Source organism: Mastomys coucha, unplaced genomic scaffold, assembly GCF_008632895.1.
Source record: "Mastomys coucha isolate ucsf_1 unplaced genomic scaffold, UCSF_Mcou_1 pScaffold14, whole genome shotgun sequence".
Classification (NCBI taxonomy): domain Eukaryota; kingdom Metazoa; phylum Chordata; class Mammalia; order Rodentia; family Muridae; genus Mastomys; species Mastomys coucha.
In genome coordinates, this window is record NW_022196896.1 from 106,121,811 (window position 1) to 106,142,346 (window position 20,536).

The 20,536-nt window shown below is 39.5% G+C and overlaps 1 protein-coding gene across 1 annotated transcript in view; it reads right to left on the bottom strand.

The window, feature by feature from the left end:
• LOC116089479 (putative coiled-coil domain-containing protein 195) overlaps positions 1 to 838 on the bottom strand; it is an 8,446-nt gene extending 7,608 nt beyond the window's left edge. The window contains exon 1 of the mRNA XM_031368996.1: positions 640 to 838. Coding sequence (XP_031224856.1) covers positions 640 to 838 — 199 coding nt within the window. The remainder of the gene's footprint in view (positions 1 to 639) is intronic.
• Between the last annotated feature and the right edge of the window lie 19,698 nt (positions 839 to 20,536).

Sequence of the window (20,536 nt, forward strand, 5' to 3'; positions counted from 1 at the left end):
TATATATATATATATATATATACACTTGTTTGTAGTGTATGCTCACATTGGACAGAGAAACCACAGAAAGACAAGAGATAGTACCTGTCATTTGTTGCATACTGCCAGGCACTACTTATCATTGCCGGGAGTAGTCATCAGCGCAGAGGCAGTGCTTCCAGGTGGATAAGATTTAAGGACTTTAATAAGGAGCTCAGAGTCAAGTGACTGAGTAGCAAATCTCCAAGAACCATATTTGTCTGATTTTGGTCCATATGCTAACATGTTTAAAAAGCTATTTGGGCTTAATAAGTGAGCACATCAATTAACATCCATGTCCATTGTTCTGCATTGCAGAATTTATGTATCAAACTGAGAAAATTGTTCTGAATGCGATGGATTTTTACACCTCTGTTCTTATCTCTCCTGGTATACTCAGAAGTCATTTTATTATTGTTAAAACATATACCTTGAAGAACCTAAAGGAAATTTTGACTAGAGAGTCAAAATTATTCTACTAGGAGGAAGAGGATGAAACCCATCACCAAAAACACTGCAAACACCAAATGAAGTTGTTATCGGAGTAGCCCAACCAATCAGTGATTTGAGAGATACTAGAAAAGGTTAGCATATCCCAGAAGAGCCACATCTGTTTGGTACCTTGATGTTCCTGCACAGCTGGTGCAGAATCGGTGGGAATATCACCAGGAAGGGTCCCTGGAGACTGGTCACACGCTGCCACTTCTTCCCTTTCATCCTCTGATTCTCTACCTGAGCTAGATGCCGTCTGACTCCTTGAAGTCAGCTTCACACGGAGGGCATGGTTCTCATTCTCTAGTCTGTTGATTTCTGCTCGCATTTCTTGGATAACCCTCACAAGTTGGATGCTAGCTTCCATTGCCTGTTTTCACAGACCAACTTTTTCTCATGAGTCAAATACTCCATCTACTCAGTATGCAGGATCACCCTGCCCATAAACAGTACATTTCACTTGAACAATGGAGCTCATGTCTCTCTTTACCGTCTTTCAGCGCCTGGGTTAGACTGTCCAGGGAAGGAAAGGACATCCATCACTTATTCATCCTGGGTTTTGTTTTCCGGTACAGTACTTTTCTATCTTTCATTTCATGTCAATCAACAGACATAGAATACCACTTGTGTCTGAGTGAAGAGAATATTCCAAAAAATTTCCAGTAAAGAGCAGGGTTTCTTGTTTCCATCATTAATTCACCACCATGATTGCCATTTAGTCTTTTCTGTTGCCACATCCGGGGTCAAATATTCATACGATCACCAACTGTTATATCAAAACTGATGCACAAATAATTCTTTTCTTTGTAAAATATGTTGTTGTCCTGTATTTTGGGGCAAACTACTAATTTTGATACCTATTGATTAAGAAAAGATGACATTAGCCACAAGGTGGCATATGAACTATGAGAATATTATTGAAATTTTTATTGGTAAGTATTCGTAGATCCCTCAAGATAAGCAGGTTTCTGTCCACACAAATACACTTTGTTTTTATTGGCTTCCAGGATATTTTTCTTTCTTTTTTTTCTTTTCTTTTTCTAGGATGTTTTCTCGGCAAGGATTTCCTAGGGGGATTTGGGAATATGAGAAGACACAGGGTGAACATTAATCTTGAATGAGAAATGCAGAAGGCACCTAGAGCTTTCATTATCTATCTCCTCAAGAGGTTTATTGTTGGGAGTGGAAAATACATTCCTAAACAGCACAAACTCTGATGGGAATATTTGGAAATCCAGGGAATGTTTAAACACAAACGAGTTTCTCAACAGGGTGAAATTGATTAGAGACCTTTGCTTCCCCTTCCTATGTAGGTTGAAACTTTCTGCCCATCCTAATAGACTTTCACTAACTGACCCCAGGCTAGAGATGGGAATGAATGGATGATGTCTTATTGCTTTTTTCACCAAATAAATTTGCTTCATAATGCTATTTGTTTATTTATTATCAGTACCAGGGATCGAACCCAGGACCTTGCACTTGATTAAAAACACACTCTACTGACTGAGATACAGTCACAGCCAACTATTTTTTATATGTTCAAAGTTTAGGAAATATTTATTAAAAACTTAGTCTATAAAAATAAGTAGGTTAGAGGATAGAAAGATGGCTCAGGGCTTAAGAGCATGACCTCTTCTAGAGGTCCTGAGTTCAATTCCCAGCAACCACAGGGTGGCTCACAACCATCTGTAATGGGATCTGATGTCTTTTTCTGGCATGCAGATGTACAGACAATTAGACCACACATAGACATAACATAAATAAACAAATCTTTAAAAAAATAAGTGAGTTATTCTGGTATATTATTTCTATTTTAATATGAATGAATTTTCAGCAAATACTTATGTACGAGGCTCCCTAGAGAGTACATAAGTGGATGACAGAAATAAAGGCTATAAAGTGAGGTGGGCTTTGCCTCACACTGGACGGTCATATCTGTTTCATAGTTTGTTTGTCATGGACCCCACTTTTGAGTACTTCTATTGAGTACTCTTCTTTCTGGAGTTTGTCAGTTGCTTTTTCAGTGTGGAGGTGAGATCTCACAAGCCTAGTTTGGACTCAGGACTTTCTATGTAGCTTAGAGTGACCATAAGCTCCTGTTCTTGCCGCTACATGCTGGGATTACACCACCACACCTGGTTTTAAGGGTGCTATAGGGATCATCCTGATCGACGCTAAGCAAACACTCTTCCAGATGAGTTACAGCTCCAGCTTTCTCTTGCTTCTTAACTAATGTCTATGTGATTGATTTCAGACTTCCTTTTCAGAAATATTTGGCAACACATCTAAGCTTTGTTTTTATGAAATTCTTGTTGGAGCACAGTGGTGCTCAACTTGTGGGTCATGACCTCTTTGCGGCTGAATGACCCTTTCACAGGGGTCACCTAAGACCATCGGAAAACACAGATATTTACATTACAATTCATAACAGTAGAAAAAAATTACAGTTATGAAGTAACAGCAAGAGAAATTTTATGGTTGGGGAGGGTGGTTACCACCACATGAGGAATTGCATCACAGGTTGCAGTATTAGGAAGGTTAAGCACCACTGCTCTAGTAGGTTCAAATGAGTCTCTATTCTCCAGAACTAACATCTCCTACCTCCTTGACTGTTTGTTGTTTAATGTAGTTTTAAGGGTTTTGAGTGCGTTATAGACACTCTTTTTAAATACACTATACTCAGTAGGCTTCCTGAACTAGGCTATCCAGCTGTAAAGCCATCCTTATGAAGGCTTCTCTAGCACTTATATTGTCTTATAGGAAATATTCTACACAAGTAGGCAGTAAAAATCAGTCTTAAAATCACATTCAGTATTGAAATTATATTTCTCTCTTACAATCGTTTTCAGCAATGACACAGGACACAAAATAATATATAGCTGTTGGAAATTACAAGGGAGTCATAGTTATAGACAATTTGATTATATTTCTAGAAGCCAGAGGAAATGGATCCAAAATTTTATTTTGCTACGGAATAAATACTTTAAAATAATCAGTAGTTTTTCTTAGCACTACCAGTAACTATGAAGAAAAAAAATCAGATTCTGTGACAAGAATTTTTCACATGTAAAATGAAGAAGGATTTTTTTTTAACAGAGGTTGATGTTTTTGTAATGAAGAAAATGCTAGCATTTTATTGAGGCATACAAAAGAACATAAAATATGGGAACTGTTCCTGGCAAGAAGATTATATATTTTAAATAATTTATACATTTCATGACAGCCCAATGAAAATCTCAATGGGACTTGAAAGATTGGCAAAATCATTCTATAGGTCATCTGGAGACAATCATTATGCAGCACCTGATAATCTGATAGTGAAAGCTTATTTCCAGAGACTTATCTAGTTAGATTGTTGAGTACAATACAAAGCTATGATGACAATATTGTAATAATCATGACATTCAAGACAAAGTTACATGTAGTTCTGAGAAAGAATACAAGAGGAGAAACATGGAAAAAAATCCAGATTTCTGAGTAATTTTAGATATTAAAGTAATGAAACACTTATGTCTGGAGAGGCCAGAGAAGGTAGTGAACATTTTGGAAAGAAAAAAAAAAAAACTTCACAGACTCAGTAATTATAAATCTTTTTTAAATGAAAAAAAAAAAAACTCAAACAAACAAGCATTTAAGGAAGTTCTTATTAGATATAGGAAAATGGTTCAGTCAGGAAAGTGCACATGGTGGATGCATGAAGACACAAATGCATAACACACATGGATGAATAGCAAGCACACACACACACACACACACACATGCTCTTAACTGTAAACTATTAAAGTTTTAAATGCACTACAAGTCCATAGCAAAGCCTTGGGAATAATTTAAATGTCAAATGATAATAACAAATGAATAAAATTTACCTATACAACAAAATAGTATTCTGGACCTCAAAATGCTGAATGAAAAATGTAGTATAGCCAGTGATATATACAGGAAAACCTAAACTTTTTACAAAAGGACTGAAAAGAAATATCCAAAAGGAAAATCATTCCTATCTCAGAGTGATATGATTTTTTTTGATGTTTTTTACATATTCATGTATGTCACTTGTCCTATTTGCATTTTTATTGCAGTGATATGACACCATTATCAAGCCTATTTATAGAAGAAAGGATTTATTTGGGGTGTAGTTTCAGATGGTTAGAGTCCATGTCCTTCATGGTGGGGAATTTGGCAGCAGGCAGACAAGCATGGTGTTGCAAATAACACTGTCTTAGTTAAGGTTTCCATTGGTGTGAAGAGACACCATGACCAAGGCAACTCTTAAAAGGCAAACATTCAATTGGGGCTGGCTTACAGATTCAAAGGTTCAGGTCATTTTCAGCATGGCAGGATCCTGGCAGGCATGGCGCTGGAGGAGTTGAGAGTTCTACATCTTGTTCCAAAGGCAAACAGGAAAAAATTTCTGTCTTCCAGGCAGCTAGAAGGAGGGTCTCAAAGCCCACCCCCAAAGTGACACACTTTCTCCCACAGGGCCACACCCACTCCAACAAGGCTACATTTCTTAATAGTGTCGTTCCCTGGACCAAGCATATTAAAACCATCACACACACACACACACACACACACACACACACACACACACACACACACAGAGATAAAGACAGATGGGTGGTAGATGAATGGATGGATGAAGGGGTGAGTTGATGGGTGGATAGGTATGTGGGTAAGTGGATGGATGGACGGACAGACAGACAGACAGACTGAAAGAGTTGTAGAGAAGTGCTAACTGGAAATGGATTGAGTTTTTGAAATGTCAAACCTGTGCCCCCTCAGGCATCCAATAAGGCTTCCCAATCCTTCCACCAACTGGGGACCAAGCATTTAAATACATAAACTTATGGGAGCCATATTTATTCAAATCACCACACCATCTGTGTTAAAAATGATATAGTTATGTAATAAGCTTCTATAGTAAATATATTGAATGATGAATAGAGAAATTATATAATAAAAAATAATAAAATACACCAGTGTTAAATTTTTTCTTTAGGATTTTTTGGACAGACTTTGATAAAACTTAATCATGATTCATTTCTAGGATCTGTGAGAACTGGGATTTCCTAATTTCCATACCAAAGTCGTCCTATTTTCCCAATACTTATCACAGGATATTTAAATGGTCACAGAAGTAAAAACTGGTTAGACTCCAGATAATGCATGAAGGCTAGGATATTATGATTGAGAGTGACTTATTTTTAAGCATGGCTATCTTATGGTATATAGATGTCCAGGTCCCTTTCAGATACACATAATCTCCATTCTACATCACCCAGTGTCACCCAAAGTTCCTCATATTGTAGCATCAGTAAACATTGGGAGAAGAGTAGACATGACCAGCTCTTTTAGATCTAAAAGTAAAGCTTTCTTTTTTTTTATTACTTAATAAAATTTTATTTTCCCAAATGTACACATGGTTGAAGTTTTTCACTCATCTTTACCAGCAGTTGGGGCATCTCCACCCTTTATAATTCTGGTGTAAATTACTTGGGCTCTGTGCTTCGAAATCAGCTTGACACATCCTTTACTAAGTAGCTTCTGAAGGCTAGCCCTGGCCAAGGAATTGCGAGTCTTCAGTCTCTCAGAGACCATGGCTGGAGTTATAAGCTTACGGTTGGGAATGTCCTTACAGAGTTTGTCATATGTAGCTTTGCCAAACAGGACAAGATTGTTGAGCTTGTCCCAAAAATCAAGAGCAAAGTTTCCAATGGGAGCTTCCTCTCTTTGGGATGTCTGGTTTTAGAGGAGAGAGACTTGGAACCAAAAAGTCCCTTTCTTTCTACTTGCCTCAAATAAGTTATGATATAAAATTTACTTTTACCAGATACACATCATTCCTTGCTAGAATATTGGGAATAAGGTTGACTTAGAGGCTTCCTCCCCCGTCAGAACCTTCCATGTGGGTCACTGAGAGAGGACAAGCAAGGTCTGAAGAGAACATGGGGGGGTTTGCCTGGATCATTACTATTCCGTCGCATCTATTTCCGTGCAGAGCTATCCAATTGCCTTACCCTTGATGTCACAGTAGGAAAAGGTCACTTGCATGAAATTGTATGTCTTCCTTTTCAAGCAGACACTTATCTTTCTGTCATAAATTATTTAAACTGCTCCTGAGAAATTCTACTAGTGTGGGCTTTGCTGATGGTTCACTGTGACCTTGAACTTGATATACAGCTATTGTCATAGTGATGTCTTCCCCTGGTGATCTGAAGCATTTGCTGTTGCTGTGAGTCCTGACTCTGGACCACATCTGACAGTTGTCATTCTGTTGTTGTTTTGACATTTGATGACTACACAGTGGCAGAGTGATCATTTGACAAGGAGGTAGAAAGCGCAAGCCTTTGATGGACACAGTGCTCACGGCATGGTGATAAGTCCGTGGGGGAGATGTTTAAGGTTGTCTTGGGTCAATTTACATAAAACTAACTAGAAAACATAAAGAGATGAACCAGATGTGCAGCCAGATGTGAGATATTCTTGGCACTTAAGGAGATTTCTTTGGACAAAGGTGTAGAAAGAATAACTATTCGTTGATAGACATCTGTGACCTGTAGTGAATCTGTTTAGAGAATAGGTATTTACCCTTCCTTGAACCCCTTTCATTTCTTTTTTTCACTCTTAAGCTGATAGCTTCTTTTCCTCTGATTATTAGTGTTACAATCATATAATTATATATGTTTTTTAACAGAATGGTTCTGAATAGACATTTGGCTCTGTGTTTTTTTTTTAAAGCTCTAGCTATATAATTTAATAAAAGAGACACAACTGTACCATGGAGACAAGAATGAAGTCATATTGTTCATTGACTTCATTCAGGGTTCTGCGGGCCTGTGAACATGTGGACAGTGAGGAAGAAATTGTCACTGTCTAAAATAGCTGTTCTTGTCCTACTGCGATTCCTCATCTTTGCTAATTTTTTTTAGTAATTTATTTTATGTGACTTGATGCTTTGCCAGCATGGATATCTGTGTGAGGGTGCTACAGACAGTTGTGAGCCACCATGTGGGTAGGGAAGTTAAATCTGGGTCCTCTGGAGCAATAAGTACTCTCCACTGCTGAGCCGCCTCTCCAGTTTCCTGATGAAGATCCATATGGCAGATAATTTGTTTATTTATTCATCATGTGCCTCTTCCAGTAAAACATAGACACTGTGATTGTGGGCTTTGTCTGTCTTGTCTATAGTGGATCTATGTATCTGAGGAAAGTAGCTGCCACATGGTAGACATTCAATGAGTATTAGCTAAATAGATGGCTTCTGAGGTTGGTGGGATGTCTCACATTAGATCCTCAAATTATAGCAGCCATGACGAAGGGAGAGCATTAAACTTAAATTTTAGTTATGCATTTTACACATCAATCATTTATTTAGTTCCTTTCTATGTACCAATTACTAAACACATGAGCATTAGTACAAGGCTGTAGACACAGTTAGAATTTGGGTAAGGTCTAGATAATTCAAAGGCACCCAGATCTCTGAAAGCTTGATTGCCTCTTTCTAATTTTTTTTTAACTTTTATTGCATTATGATGAGAAAAGGTACATGATTTCAATTTATCTGAATTTGTTAACATTTAAAAACATATTTTAATTAAATAGAATTGAATCACATTCTTGTTTCTCTTTTGTACCACCGCTCCTCCCAGAGACCCCCCCCCTTCAATACCTACAATATCTTTTTGTCATATTCCTTAAAATTGCCTCTTTCGGGCTGGCGAGATGGCTCAGCGGGTAAGAGCACTGACTGCTTTTCTGAAGGTCCTGAGTTCGGATCCCAGCAACCACATGGTGGCTCACAACCACCCATAATGAGATCTGACGTCCTCTTCTGGTGCGTCTGAAGACAGCTGCAGAAAGTTAGGCCGGAGCAAGCGGGGCCAGAGCGAGCAGGCCGCAGAGGTCCTGAGATCAACAATCAGCCACACACATGACGGTCATCACGGTCATCTGTACAGCTACAGTGTAATCATACACATAAAAATGAAATAAAATAAATCTTTAAAAATAAAATTGCCTCCTTCTATTAATAATCCATGTGCTCTTTCTGCCCTAAGTTGGGAATGAGGCAAACTATCTTATTTTACCAATTTCCACATGTGGAATGAAAGGGAATAGCTAAAGGAAACATGAAACTTACTAGAAAAACATTTGAAAATGTATTTGAAAGGTTTGTGGATTGTTTTAGAAGTACCGAGATTATGTAAGAAAATGTGATATTTTTCTCTTGAACAAACAAGTATGTGGACATTTACTGAGGCATCTCTATGCAAATGAGAATGTTAATGGCACCAGAGAGTGAGAGGGGATCCTCTGTCTCCATGTTCTACAAATTGAACACTTTCCCAGAATCATAGTTCTATTGAGAAGGTTTATTGTATTATTCTGAATAATAATACAATAATGACTTGCAGGTGTTTAATACCATATGGGCCATGTGTCTAATCCCGATGACCTGGGGTCTGACATTTCTAGAAGCTCTAGCAAGAAGTAATCTCACAAATGAGGAGCAATAGTGACATAAGATGTTTCAGTACAATCTTGAGTGTTTATTACATTGTCTAGGCCAAAAAGGGAGGAGTCTAGAAACACTGGGATGGAATCCAGAAGTTCTAACATCTTTTCAGAAGCAGTTTCCAAAGAGTCAATGGGTGTCTGTGGGAGATTAAATGTGAGAAAAAGATCTTTGCAAGGCTTGTTATCAAGCTGGGGCTCTGAAGTCTGTTCTCCAGTTCTTGAGTTAGGGTTGTCACATAGTGTGACTAAACCAATAAGAAATTCTGGTGTTACGTAAATTTGAAGGCCATATCTTAAGAACTTTTCAAATTTCCCCTTTGCTGTCTCCTAAGAGTCTGGGTAGCCACTTCTCAATATTGAATGGCCTGTAGTGCCATTGGGAGGTGGTTACCTAGACTCTTAGGAGAGGAAGCCTAATGGAAGGAGGATAGGTTATTTTTTTTTAATTTATTTATTTATTATATGTAAGTACACTGTAGCTGTCTTCAGATGCACCAGAAGAAAGAAGAGGGCATCAGATCTCATTACGGATGGTTGTGAGCCACCATGTGGTTGCTGGGATTTGAACTCAGGGCCTTCAGCAGAGCAGTAGGTGCTCTTAACCACTGAGCCATCTCTCCAGCCCCGAGGATAGGTTATTGAGGGAGTACTTTTGGAAGAGATAATGGGACTGCAGACTCTTCATTTCTCTCCTTTTTTTGGTCACAGTAAGGTGAAAAGCCTAGTTTACTATGCATTTGCTATCATAGTTATAAAGCAATCAAACAATGGACAATGGGCTAAAAACTATGAACCCAAACATTCTCTTTTAAAGTTGATTACTTGATATCTGTTGAAGCATCTTTTGGGTATATGCCCAGACATGGTTTAGCTGGATCTTTAGGTAGAATTAGTTCCAGTTTTCTGAGGAACCACCAGACTGATTTCTAGAGTGGTTGTACCAGCTTGCAATCCTACCAGCAATGGAGGAGTGTTCCTCTTTCTCCACATCCTTGCCAGTATCTGCTGTCACCTTAGTTTTTGATCTTTGCCATTCTGATTGGTATAAGGTGGAATCTCAGGGTCATTTTGACTTGCATTTCCCTGATGGCTAAGGAAGATGAACATTTCTTTTTGTACATTTCTGTTTGTTTTGATTTTTTCAATTGATTCAAGTTTTATTGCATTATGATAAAAGATACATAATTTTAGTTTATCTGAATTTGTTAACATTTAAAAACATATTTTAAGTAAATAGAATTACATCACATTCTTCTTTCCCTTTTGCACCCCAACTCCTCCCAGAGACCCCTCCAATACCTGCAATACCTTTCATTTTTTTATTTTGTCATATCCTTTAAAATTTATAAAATATTATAACAATAAAAATGAGTATTATAAAAGTTGCTTGATATAAAACAATCAATTAAACAGTCTTATGTAGATGCTTGTCTGCAGCAATACTGAAAATATATATATTTTTCTCAATATAAATTTTAGATAACTCCAAACATATTAGCTGTATATTTTAAAGTAATACATCACTACTAGTTTTTTTTTTTAATGAACATAAATAGATAGTCTTTTTGTTTGTTTGTTTGTTCGTTTTGTTTTTAGTAGAGTTTAAAATATTGGATCTTACTGTGGTACAAGCCCAAAATAAGAACAATTTTTAGACATTGGAGTTCATTGTAATAAGACTGTATTTCAGTGCCCTTCACATCATCAAAGGATTTTACCTCCCTAGTAGCTAAGCTGAGAGTTGACAGTTCTGCTATGCCAAGGAGTGAATTGTAGGCACGATTTCTGGATACAGATTTCCTGCTATGGTCAAAGCTATTTGACTGAAGTGGTTGTCTTCATTCTCAGCCTACAGAGAACAGATTACATTCATTTAAGAAATGGTGTGTGAGGGCTGGAGAGATTGGCTCAGAGGGTAAGAGGACCAACTGCTCTTCCGGAGGTCCTGAGTTCAATTCCCAGCAACCACATGGTGGCTCACAACCATCTGTAATGGGCATCTGATGCCCTCTTCTGGTGTGTCTGAAGACAGCTACAGTGTACTTAACTATAATAATAAATAAATCTTTAAAAAAAAATGGTGTGTGTATCAAGATGGTCTGTCTGAAATGGTGTGTGTATTAAGATGGTCTATCCATGAAGTCATTCACCATTTCAATAAACAATGGTTCTGCTTGGAGGGTGGCACAGACATTAGGTGCAGGTAAGAATCTGGTTCATTGGCTGTGATGATTTTGAAAAGCATTCATCTCAGAGAAAGAGTAACTTATAAAGAAAGATGAACATTTCTTTAGGTGCTTCTTGGCCATTTGAGATTCCTCATTTGAGAATTCTTTGTTTAGTTCTGTTCCCCATTTTAAAATTGGGTTATTTGGTTTTCTGGAGTCTAACTTCTTGAGTTCTTTGTATATTTTGGATATTAGCCCTCTATTGTATGGGTTGGCCCAGGGACCCAAATGGAAGAGTATCAATTAACTGGATCCTTCAGAGCTCCCAGGTACTCAACCATCAACCAAAGAGTATACTTGGGCCTGTTCATGGCTCTCATCACATACATAGCAGAGGACTGCCTCATCTGGCATCAGTGGGAAGGGAGTCACTTGATCCTGTGGAGGTTTGATGCCCCAGAAAAGGGGGATGCTAGAGAGGTGAGGCAGCAGTGGGTGGGGGACCACCCTCCTAGAGGCAAAGGGGAGGACATGGGGTGAGGGTTCATGGAGTGGAGACAGGGAAGGGGGATGACATTTGAAATGTAAACAAATAAAATGATTAGTAAAAAAATATATTATTGCCAGGTGGTGGTGGCGCATGCCTTTAATCCCAGCACTTGGGTGGATTTCTGAATTCGAGGCCAGCCTGGTCTACAGAGTGAGTTCCAGGACAGCCAGAGCTATACAGAGAAACCTTGTCTTGAAAAACTATATATATATAGTTGAGGATCTGCTTCCCTGAAAAGGGGGGGAGGGAGTTGATTACTTGACAGAACATGCAATCATCTTAATGCTGTCCTGAGATTTTTATGCTACAAAAAATGTCATGTAAAGAGCATCTCTCAGCATGACAGTCATTCCATCTGACTACCGCAGCCTACATCAACTGACTCATCCTGACCTTAGGTGAGACCAACAGAAGAGCCATCCAGCTAATCCATAGAAGATTAGAGATTAGAAACCCAAAGAGATACTGTTTTAAGCCATGATTTGGGGGAGTTATGAGCAGGAGGTAATTGATGCAGTTACAACAGAGGTTAGAAAGCAAGAGAGGAAACTTCTCTGAGCTGAAGAATGACCTATCCTTTTGTGTATTCAGCAGGAGGAATGTCTTTAAGGGTTTATATATGTAAATGAATCCTAATGCATTCAGAAACCCTTAAAAGAAAATCCTAAAAGTTTCAGAAGGAGAAGGAACTCTAAGTCAGGGTGCTTGTAATAAAAGAAGCTGTCATCCAAGTCTCGAGATAAAATAATTTTGAATTTGGCATCCTGTATCCAGCACAACACTAATTTATGTATGAGACTGTGATTAAAAAAGGCTTTTCAGACCTGCTAAGACTCTGAAGGATTACCATTTACAAGTGCTATGCAAAGGACTGAGCTAAGGGTATGAGGCAGCGATTGAAAAACTGAATCAGAAAAGAGTAAAATCTGAGTTGTAAGAACTGACAGGCAAATAAACCAGTGAAATTTTGACCTGTCTTACTAATCCTTGATGTGTAATATAAAGAAGGACTAGCACAATTATCTGGAACTAGAATCTCATAGCTTACGACATTAAATATTATAGGGTGCTGAAATGCTAGGCGTCTTCACATTTTGGAAAAATACAGCTATGACTTTCTTCCTTCCTTCCTTCCTTCCTTCCTTCCTTCCTTCCTTCCTTCCTTCCTTCCTTCCTTCCTTCCTTTCTTTCTTTCTTTCTTTCTTTCTTTCTTTCTTTTTTAGGCAGGGTTTTTCTGTATAGCCCTGGCTGTCCTGGAACTCACCCTGTAGACCAGGTTGGCTTTGAACTCAGAAGTCTGCCTGCCTCTGCCTCCCAAGTGCTGGGATGAAAGGCATGCGTCATCCACTGCCTGGCAGCTATGACACATTCTATATACTTACAGAAGGATATGAATGTAGATAAATCTGATAAAGTTAATTAACCTTGTGTATTATGAATCTGTAAAGGTAAGAACTAGAGAAACAGAAACAGGTTTCATGTATTCTAAACCATAGAAATAAAATGTACACCATCACCAGTAAAGTGCTGGTAATTAGAAAATGTAAGATCTTCCCAAGAGAGTAGGTCTAACTGGGTCTTTATTACCTTAGTTATGAATGGATGCTTTCCACAGCACTGCTCAAAATGAGGCTTTGTTAGTATCTTAGGGTTTTATAGCTGTGAAGAGACACCATGACCATAGCAACTTTTATAAATGAAAAAAAAAATTAATTGGGGCTAGCTTACAGTTTCAGAGGTTTAGTCCATTATCATCATGGTGAGAATCATGGTGTTGTGAAGGCAGACATGGTTCAGAGAAGGAGCGGAGAGTTCTACACCATAGGCAGTGAGAAAAGAAGAGTGAGCCACAGAGACCAGGCTTGAAAATGTGAGACCTCACAGCCCACCCCACAGTGACATAGGTCCTCTAACAAGGCCACAACTCCTAATTGTGCCACTCCCTGTAGCCAATCATTCAAGTATATGAGTCTACAGGGTTGGGGGGGGGCGGGTGGATAGTGCAATCTAGGTAAATATTGGTTACAGTGGAAATGCTTAAAAACCAAGGAAATCTCTTGGAGCCTCAACCCTAGACAAAAAGCTACAGGCAACTGATGAATGTTGAGAGCAGGAGAAAGGCCTTCCCAGGAAAGAGCTCCCCAGTTGGCTATCTAATACCCGCTGGTCATCTACCTACATATACATGTAATACATACGGGTAATAGTATATAGATTGAGGTTCTATGTATGTATTCAGAAACGTATGTACACGCACACATTCAAAAAGAGACTATGAATTTGAAAGGAGAAAGGGTAAATGGGAAGGATTGGAAGGGAGAAAGGGAAGGGGAAGTTATGTAATTATAACATAATTTTAATAAAATTAAAAAATTATATATATATATATATATACATATATATATATATATATATATATATATAAAACCCTTCAGTAACACAAACAGTTTAACAACAAGAGTAAAGAAAGCGATGTCCTAGGTCTTACAGTCTAGCGCAGCAGGATGAACACAAATGCTTTCTCTTCACTCTCTGTCAAAGCTGCTCTGAACAGAAGGACAAATGTCTCTAGGAAGGCCAGGAAGAAAAACTAGGGACAAAATCTCGAAGCTAAACATCAAGTTAAAATCGATTCCCAGAATCCACACGGTAGCTCGAAACCATTTATAACTCTAGTCCCAGAGGGTCTGGCTTCCTTTTCTGTCCTCCAAGGCACCGGGCATGCATGTGGTACACAGATTTACTGCAGACAGCTCCCAAACACATGAAATCATGTGAAGTAATATACAAATGATCTAAACTGAGAGGCCATCGGGAAGCTGAGACTGAAAGTCTAGATGAGATCCTTAGAATCATTCCATCAACAGCAGGACTGGTGACTTGGGAAGTATCCGATGGCTGTGGACATGCAGTGTGGCACCGTCCGATGTGCAAATACACATCTGTGTGGGTCACCCACTAATGAACCCCACCAATGAAGAGGCTTGTGCTGGTTTTGTATCAGTCTCTTTCTCAGTTTCTGACAATCTCTGTTGCTCTCCCACCCAGATACATATAATTGTACACACCCTGAATTTAACATGCATTCACTTTGACTATGCCTGGTACCAAATAATTAGAACAAAAAGACCTGGAAATCTTTTATTGTGAAAGGCAAGAGCTAAAGACAGAATAAAAATACCTGCAATGCGCATAAACAGTAAAGGGGAAAGAAGACAAATGCTCTTAATTAGCCTGGAAGACTAGGTGAAGGCGAGTATTAGTAGAACGGAGAGTTTTTATTAAAAGATAATGAAGATAATAAAGACATGAGAATTTGGAGGTTGAAAATAAGACAGCAGAGACATGTAGGTCGAAGTCTCTGAACACAGTTAATATCGGCAAGAATAGAGGTTTCTGTTTCCACTGCCAAGAGCCTAACCCTGTCAGAATTGCAAAGCACCCATGAACCAAAGAGGAAATGAAACGATTAAAAATGCAAGACAAAGCTCTAAGATTGACATAACAATCTCCACACGGAAAAATTTGTACCTTAAATGAATATATTTTAATGGGCTTACTAATCATACTTATTTCTTCTTCTTGTTTCACAGGTAGACTATTCCAAGCTGTCCTTTCTTAAGTGTGACAAGTGTTATCATGTGACATAGTTCAACTAATACTGTATGCACAGGTGTCATCATTCCCCTTTTAGGCTTGGCTTCCAAAATACCTATCTAGTCTCCAAGTTCTTCATCACTGGTCATGTCTTACCTCCACTTGCTGTGCGAATGAATGGGTCCAATCCTGGGGTGTCTCACAGATGTTTAAGCAGCAATAGCCATGCTTTTGATACTGCTTGGAGTTTATATCTGAGAGCTGGGGCATCACTGGTCCTCGGCTATTCAGAACTTTTACACAAGGCTGGGAGAAAATGAACGGCTTCTTTAAAGTTCTTGACTCAGAGATGCAGTAGTTTGGAAGGATTTTCTTTCATCATCAGCCTGGCACTGTGTATGTGGGGTGAGGGAGAAGAAAGAAAGGGAGGGAGGAAAGAAGGCAGGAGGAGGGAGGGAGAGACAGACAGACAGATAAAGAGAGACAGAGAGACAGAAACACACAGAGAAAGAGTGCCTATTGAGAGACTGAAGCTATTAACTCATTTATGTATTAGGCAATGACATACTAAGTGTGATATACTTGTGTATTGGACTCTGAAAAAGATGGGCTTTGTGCCTGGAATAAAGAGGAAAGTCAATTAGATACATAAGATCATAAAAATCTAGGTTGTTGTTAGCATCAGGAAGAAACTACCCAGAGAATGTTCTTTGGGGATGAGGGCTATGAACAGCTTTTCAGAAACGTTAAAGCCCTTCAGGAAGCTAAGCCAGACTGTCAAAGGCCTTTGAAATCACCCAAAAGTGATTGGGTTAAATGCTTTGTTCGTTTATTTGTTTTTTTTTTTTGTCTGTTGTTTTAAGGTTTAAAAGGTGTTTGGGGCTGTAAAGGAGAGGGTGAGTTAGAGTAGACAATAAGTAGCTAGGTAAGATGTGTGAGAGTACTGGCTGGTTTTGGGTGTCAACAAGCTGGGGTCATCACAGAGAAAGGAGACTCCCTTGAGGAAATGCCTCTATGAGATCCAGCTGTAAGGCATTTTTTCAATTAGTGATCAAGGGTAGGAGGGACCATTGTAGGTGGTGCCATCCCTGGGCTGGTGGTCCTGGGTTCTATAAAAAAGCAAGCTGAGCAAGCCAGGGGAAACAATCCAGTAAGCAGCTTCCCTTGATGGTATCTGCAATAACTCCTGCCACCAAGTTCCTGCCCTGTGTGAATTCCTGTCCTGATTTCCTTTGGTGGTGAACTTTGGTGGTGTAAGCTGAATAAACCCTTTCCTCCTCAACTTGCTTCTTGGTCACAAGATTTTGTGCAGAAAAACAAACCCTGACTAAGACAAATTGGTACCAGCACAGTGGGGTATTCCTGTGACAAGCTGATCATGTTTTTGGGAGGACTGTGGAAGGACTTTGGAACTTTGAGCTAGAAGAGCCATTGGGATGTTAAGAGGTCTGTGGGATGTACTGTAGGAGCTTGGAAAATAAATGTTGAGAACAGTGCAGAAGATGGAGGCCTGGCTTGTGAAATTTCAGAGGGAAGATTACAGACTCTTATCTGGGCCACTGCTGTTTTGATTGTGACGATTCTGTGGTTTTGGTTAGCGAGGGGCTGAAGAATCAGCTGCGATTAACAAGATATCAGAACTACTAAAGCGAAACCTTTGCATTACCAGGACGATTGATGTTGGTTAGCTGGAGCTAAGAAATTAGCAGTGATTAAGAAGAGACCAGCATCACCAAGGTGGCATCTTCTGGGATATGTTTCCTGAGAGCACAGAGAAGCTGTGCTCCAGAGGTAGCCGCAGTTGTACCTCATGTTGGCAGCCAGACTTGGTAATGTGTAAGAGTCACACAGGTGGTACTGGTTTTGAAACATGAAGGGTTAGCAGCTGATGCTTGGCACTGTGAGAGGCCATTGGTGAAGGTGCAGTTGAAGGACCAGGACTGAAGAGTTCATGCAGAGAAGTTGAGGCTTGGCATCATGAAGAGAGCCTATGAGAGGCTCTTGGTAAAGCCCAGTTGCAGCAGAATGTAGCAGTGATTTGGAGATGCCAGTACCATGAGATGACCACCAAGAACAGCAGCAGCAGTGGAGTACAGGCTGCTGGAGCCTAGAAGCAAGGTGTGTGCTACAAAGGGCAGAGCTGGAGAAGTGGTTCAAGCCCTTGGAGGAGCTCCGATTGTGAGTGGATCCCAGACATTGGACAGTTAGAGTTTGATTTTGCTTTTGATTGTGACTATGTCCTGATATTTTTATCTTTTGAAGTAAGAAAGTATTTTTTTTTTTTTGAGACAGGGTTTCTCTGTATAGCCCTGGCTGTCCTGGAGCTCACTCTGTAGACCAGGCTGGCCTCGAACTCAGAAATCCACCTGCCTTTGCCTCCCAAGTGCTGAGATTAAAGGCATGCACCACCATTGCCTGGCATAAGAAAGTATTTTAATGGAGCTCACAGTTAAGATACTTTGAGTTGTAAAAAGACTTTGAATTTCAAAAGAGATTAGATATTTTAAAGATATTGAAATTTTAGTATATAAGATTTTGTAAAGACTGTGGGACTTTTAAAATTATTTAGATCTTGGGGATGCATAAGAAAGTAAGGGTTGAGGCTTAATTGTGAGCAGTTGGTGTGTCAAGTTGACTTGAGCTGGAGTTATCCGGGAGAAAGGAGCCTCACTTGAGGAAATGCCTCCATGAGATCCAGCTGTAAGGCATTTTCTCAATTAGTGATCAAGGCCAGAGGGCCTGGCCCATTGTGGGTGGTACCATCCCTGGGCTGGTGGTCATTGGTTCTATAAGAAAGCAAGCTGAGCCTCATTTATAATAGCCAGAAACTGGAAAAAACCCAGATGTCCCCCAACAGAGGAATGGATACAGAAATTGTGGTACATCTACACAATGGCGTACTACTCAGCTATTAAAAACAGTGAATTTATGAAATTCTTAGGGAAATGGATGGATCTGGAGAATATCATCCTGAGTGAGGTAACCCATTCACAAAAGAACAAATACGGTATGCACTCTCTGATAAGTGGTTATTAGCCCAGAAGTTTGGAATACAGGAAGAACAACCCACAAACCACAAGAAACTCAAGAAGAAGGAAGACCAAAAGGTGGACATTTCATTCCTTCTTAAAAGGGGGAACAAAATATCCATGGAAGGAGTTGCAGAGACTAACTATGGGACAGAGACTGAAGGAAGGACAATCCAGCCTGATATAGCTGTCTCCCAAGAGGCTGAGACAGTATCTGACTAATACAGAAGTAGTAATACAGATGGCTCACAGCCATCCATTGAACTGAGTACAGGGTCCCCAAATGAAGGAGCTAGAGAAAGGACCGAAGGAGCTGAAGGGTTTGCAGCTGCTTAGGATGAACAACAATATGAACTAACTAGTACCCTCAGAGCTCCCAGGGACTAAACCACCAACCAAGGAGTACACATTGGTGGGACTGATTGCTCTGGCAGCGTGTGTATAGTAGAGGATGGCCAAGTCGAGGAGGGCCAAGTCGGTCATCAATGGGAGGAGAGGCCTTTGGCCCTGTGAAGGTTCTGTTCCCCAGTGTAGGAGAATGTCAGGGCCAATAAATGGGAGAGGGTGGGGTGGTGAGCAGAAGGAGGGGGGAGGGAACAGGGGTTTGTTCTTGTTGTTGTTCTTTGTTTTGTTTTTTGGGTTTTTTTTTGTTTTTGTTTTTGTTTTTGGAGGGGAAACTGGGAAACATGACATGTAAATAAAGAAAATATCTAATAAAAGAAGAAAAAAAAAAAAAAAGAAAGAAAGCAAGCTGAGCAAGTCATGGGAAGCAATCCAGTAAGCAGCATCTCTCCATGGCCTCTGCATCAGCTCCTGCCTCCAGGTTCCTGCCCTGTGTGAGCTCCTGGCCTGATTTCTTTTGGTGATGAACAGCAATGTGGACGTGTAAGATGAATAAACCCTTTCCTCCTCAACTTGCTTCTTGGTCACTATGTTTTGTGCAAGAATAAAAACCCTGACTAAGACAGTGAGGATACAGGAGAATTTAGGATATTTTTTTGCAGTTTATTAAAGTGTAAAGTCAAGAAGAAATTGTCTGCTACAGGTAATATTTTAGCCATTTTCAACACCAAACTTAACAATGATTTTGTTATTCTCTCTTTGCAAGGATTCTTTTGCTGGATGACTTTATTGCTTGTGGTAGGAAAACACACCTTAGTTTCAAGCAATATTAGCCATGGCTAATTTAAGTGGTGAGACACCCTTAGATCTAGCTGAGGATGAACTGCCTAATTGAGATTTCTGATTGAATCTCTGCTGTGGTGCAGAATTCTTATCCCACATAGAAGAGATGAATCATTACACTTGGTTCTTTTATTGGTTTACATAAGAGACTGTTCAAAATGAACTGCACGATTTTGTCTGCTGCATTGTATTAGAACAAAGAACGTTGTTCGTTCCCTAGACTACTAGGGCACACTGGACAAAGCAAAGGGAATAGCATTTTTCTCTGAATTTATTTATTTTTTTAAAGTAAAGAGCAGATATCTTTTGGTAGAAAAAGAAGTAAGAATACCCACTCATTCAGTTCTTGAAAGAGATGGCTAGTATACTTACAAACAAGCCTCGATTCTACTTCTGAAAGGATGAACACCATAAATGGTGGGAGTATCTGATTCCAGAGACCAAGCTGCTGCAGTCATAGGGATGTGGTTTCGTATAGTACAGTTGGACTGGAGACCTTCAGACAGTTCCTGTTCTCATAGTAGAGCTTGTGTGAGAAACAACCAGGTCCTGGCCAAGACTTTACAAGGCAGTGGGATCACCTGTCTTTAGGGCTGTGACACATGTTGAGAAGATAAACAGAAGTTGGGCAATGCTAGCACACACCTTTAATCCCAGCACTTGGGAGGCAGAGGTAGATTCTGAGCTCGAGGCCAGCCTGGTCTACAGAGTGAGTTCCAGGACAGCCAGGGCTTCACAGAGAAACCCTGTCTCAAAAATAAAAATAAAAATAAATAAAAAAAGAGAGAAGATAAGCAGAGTTCTCCTTCTGAAATATACAGGATTACAGCTCAGGGAAAAGACTTGGAATTTTGATTCATTTTCTGGTTTATGCTTAATGAAATTTGGTTCAGTGGGCTCATCTATGAAACATCATCAATGATTATATAGATGTAGAAGTCAAAGCTAACTGAATATACAGACTTACCTTGTCTTTGTGA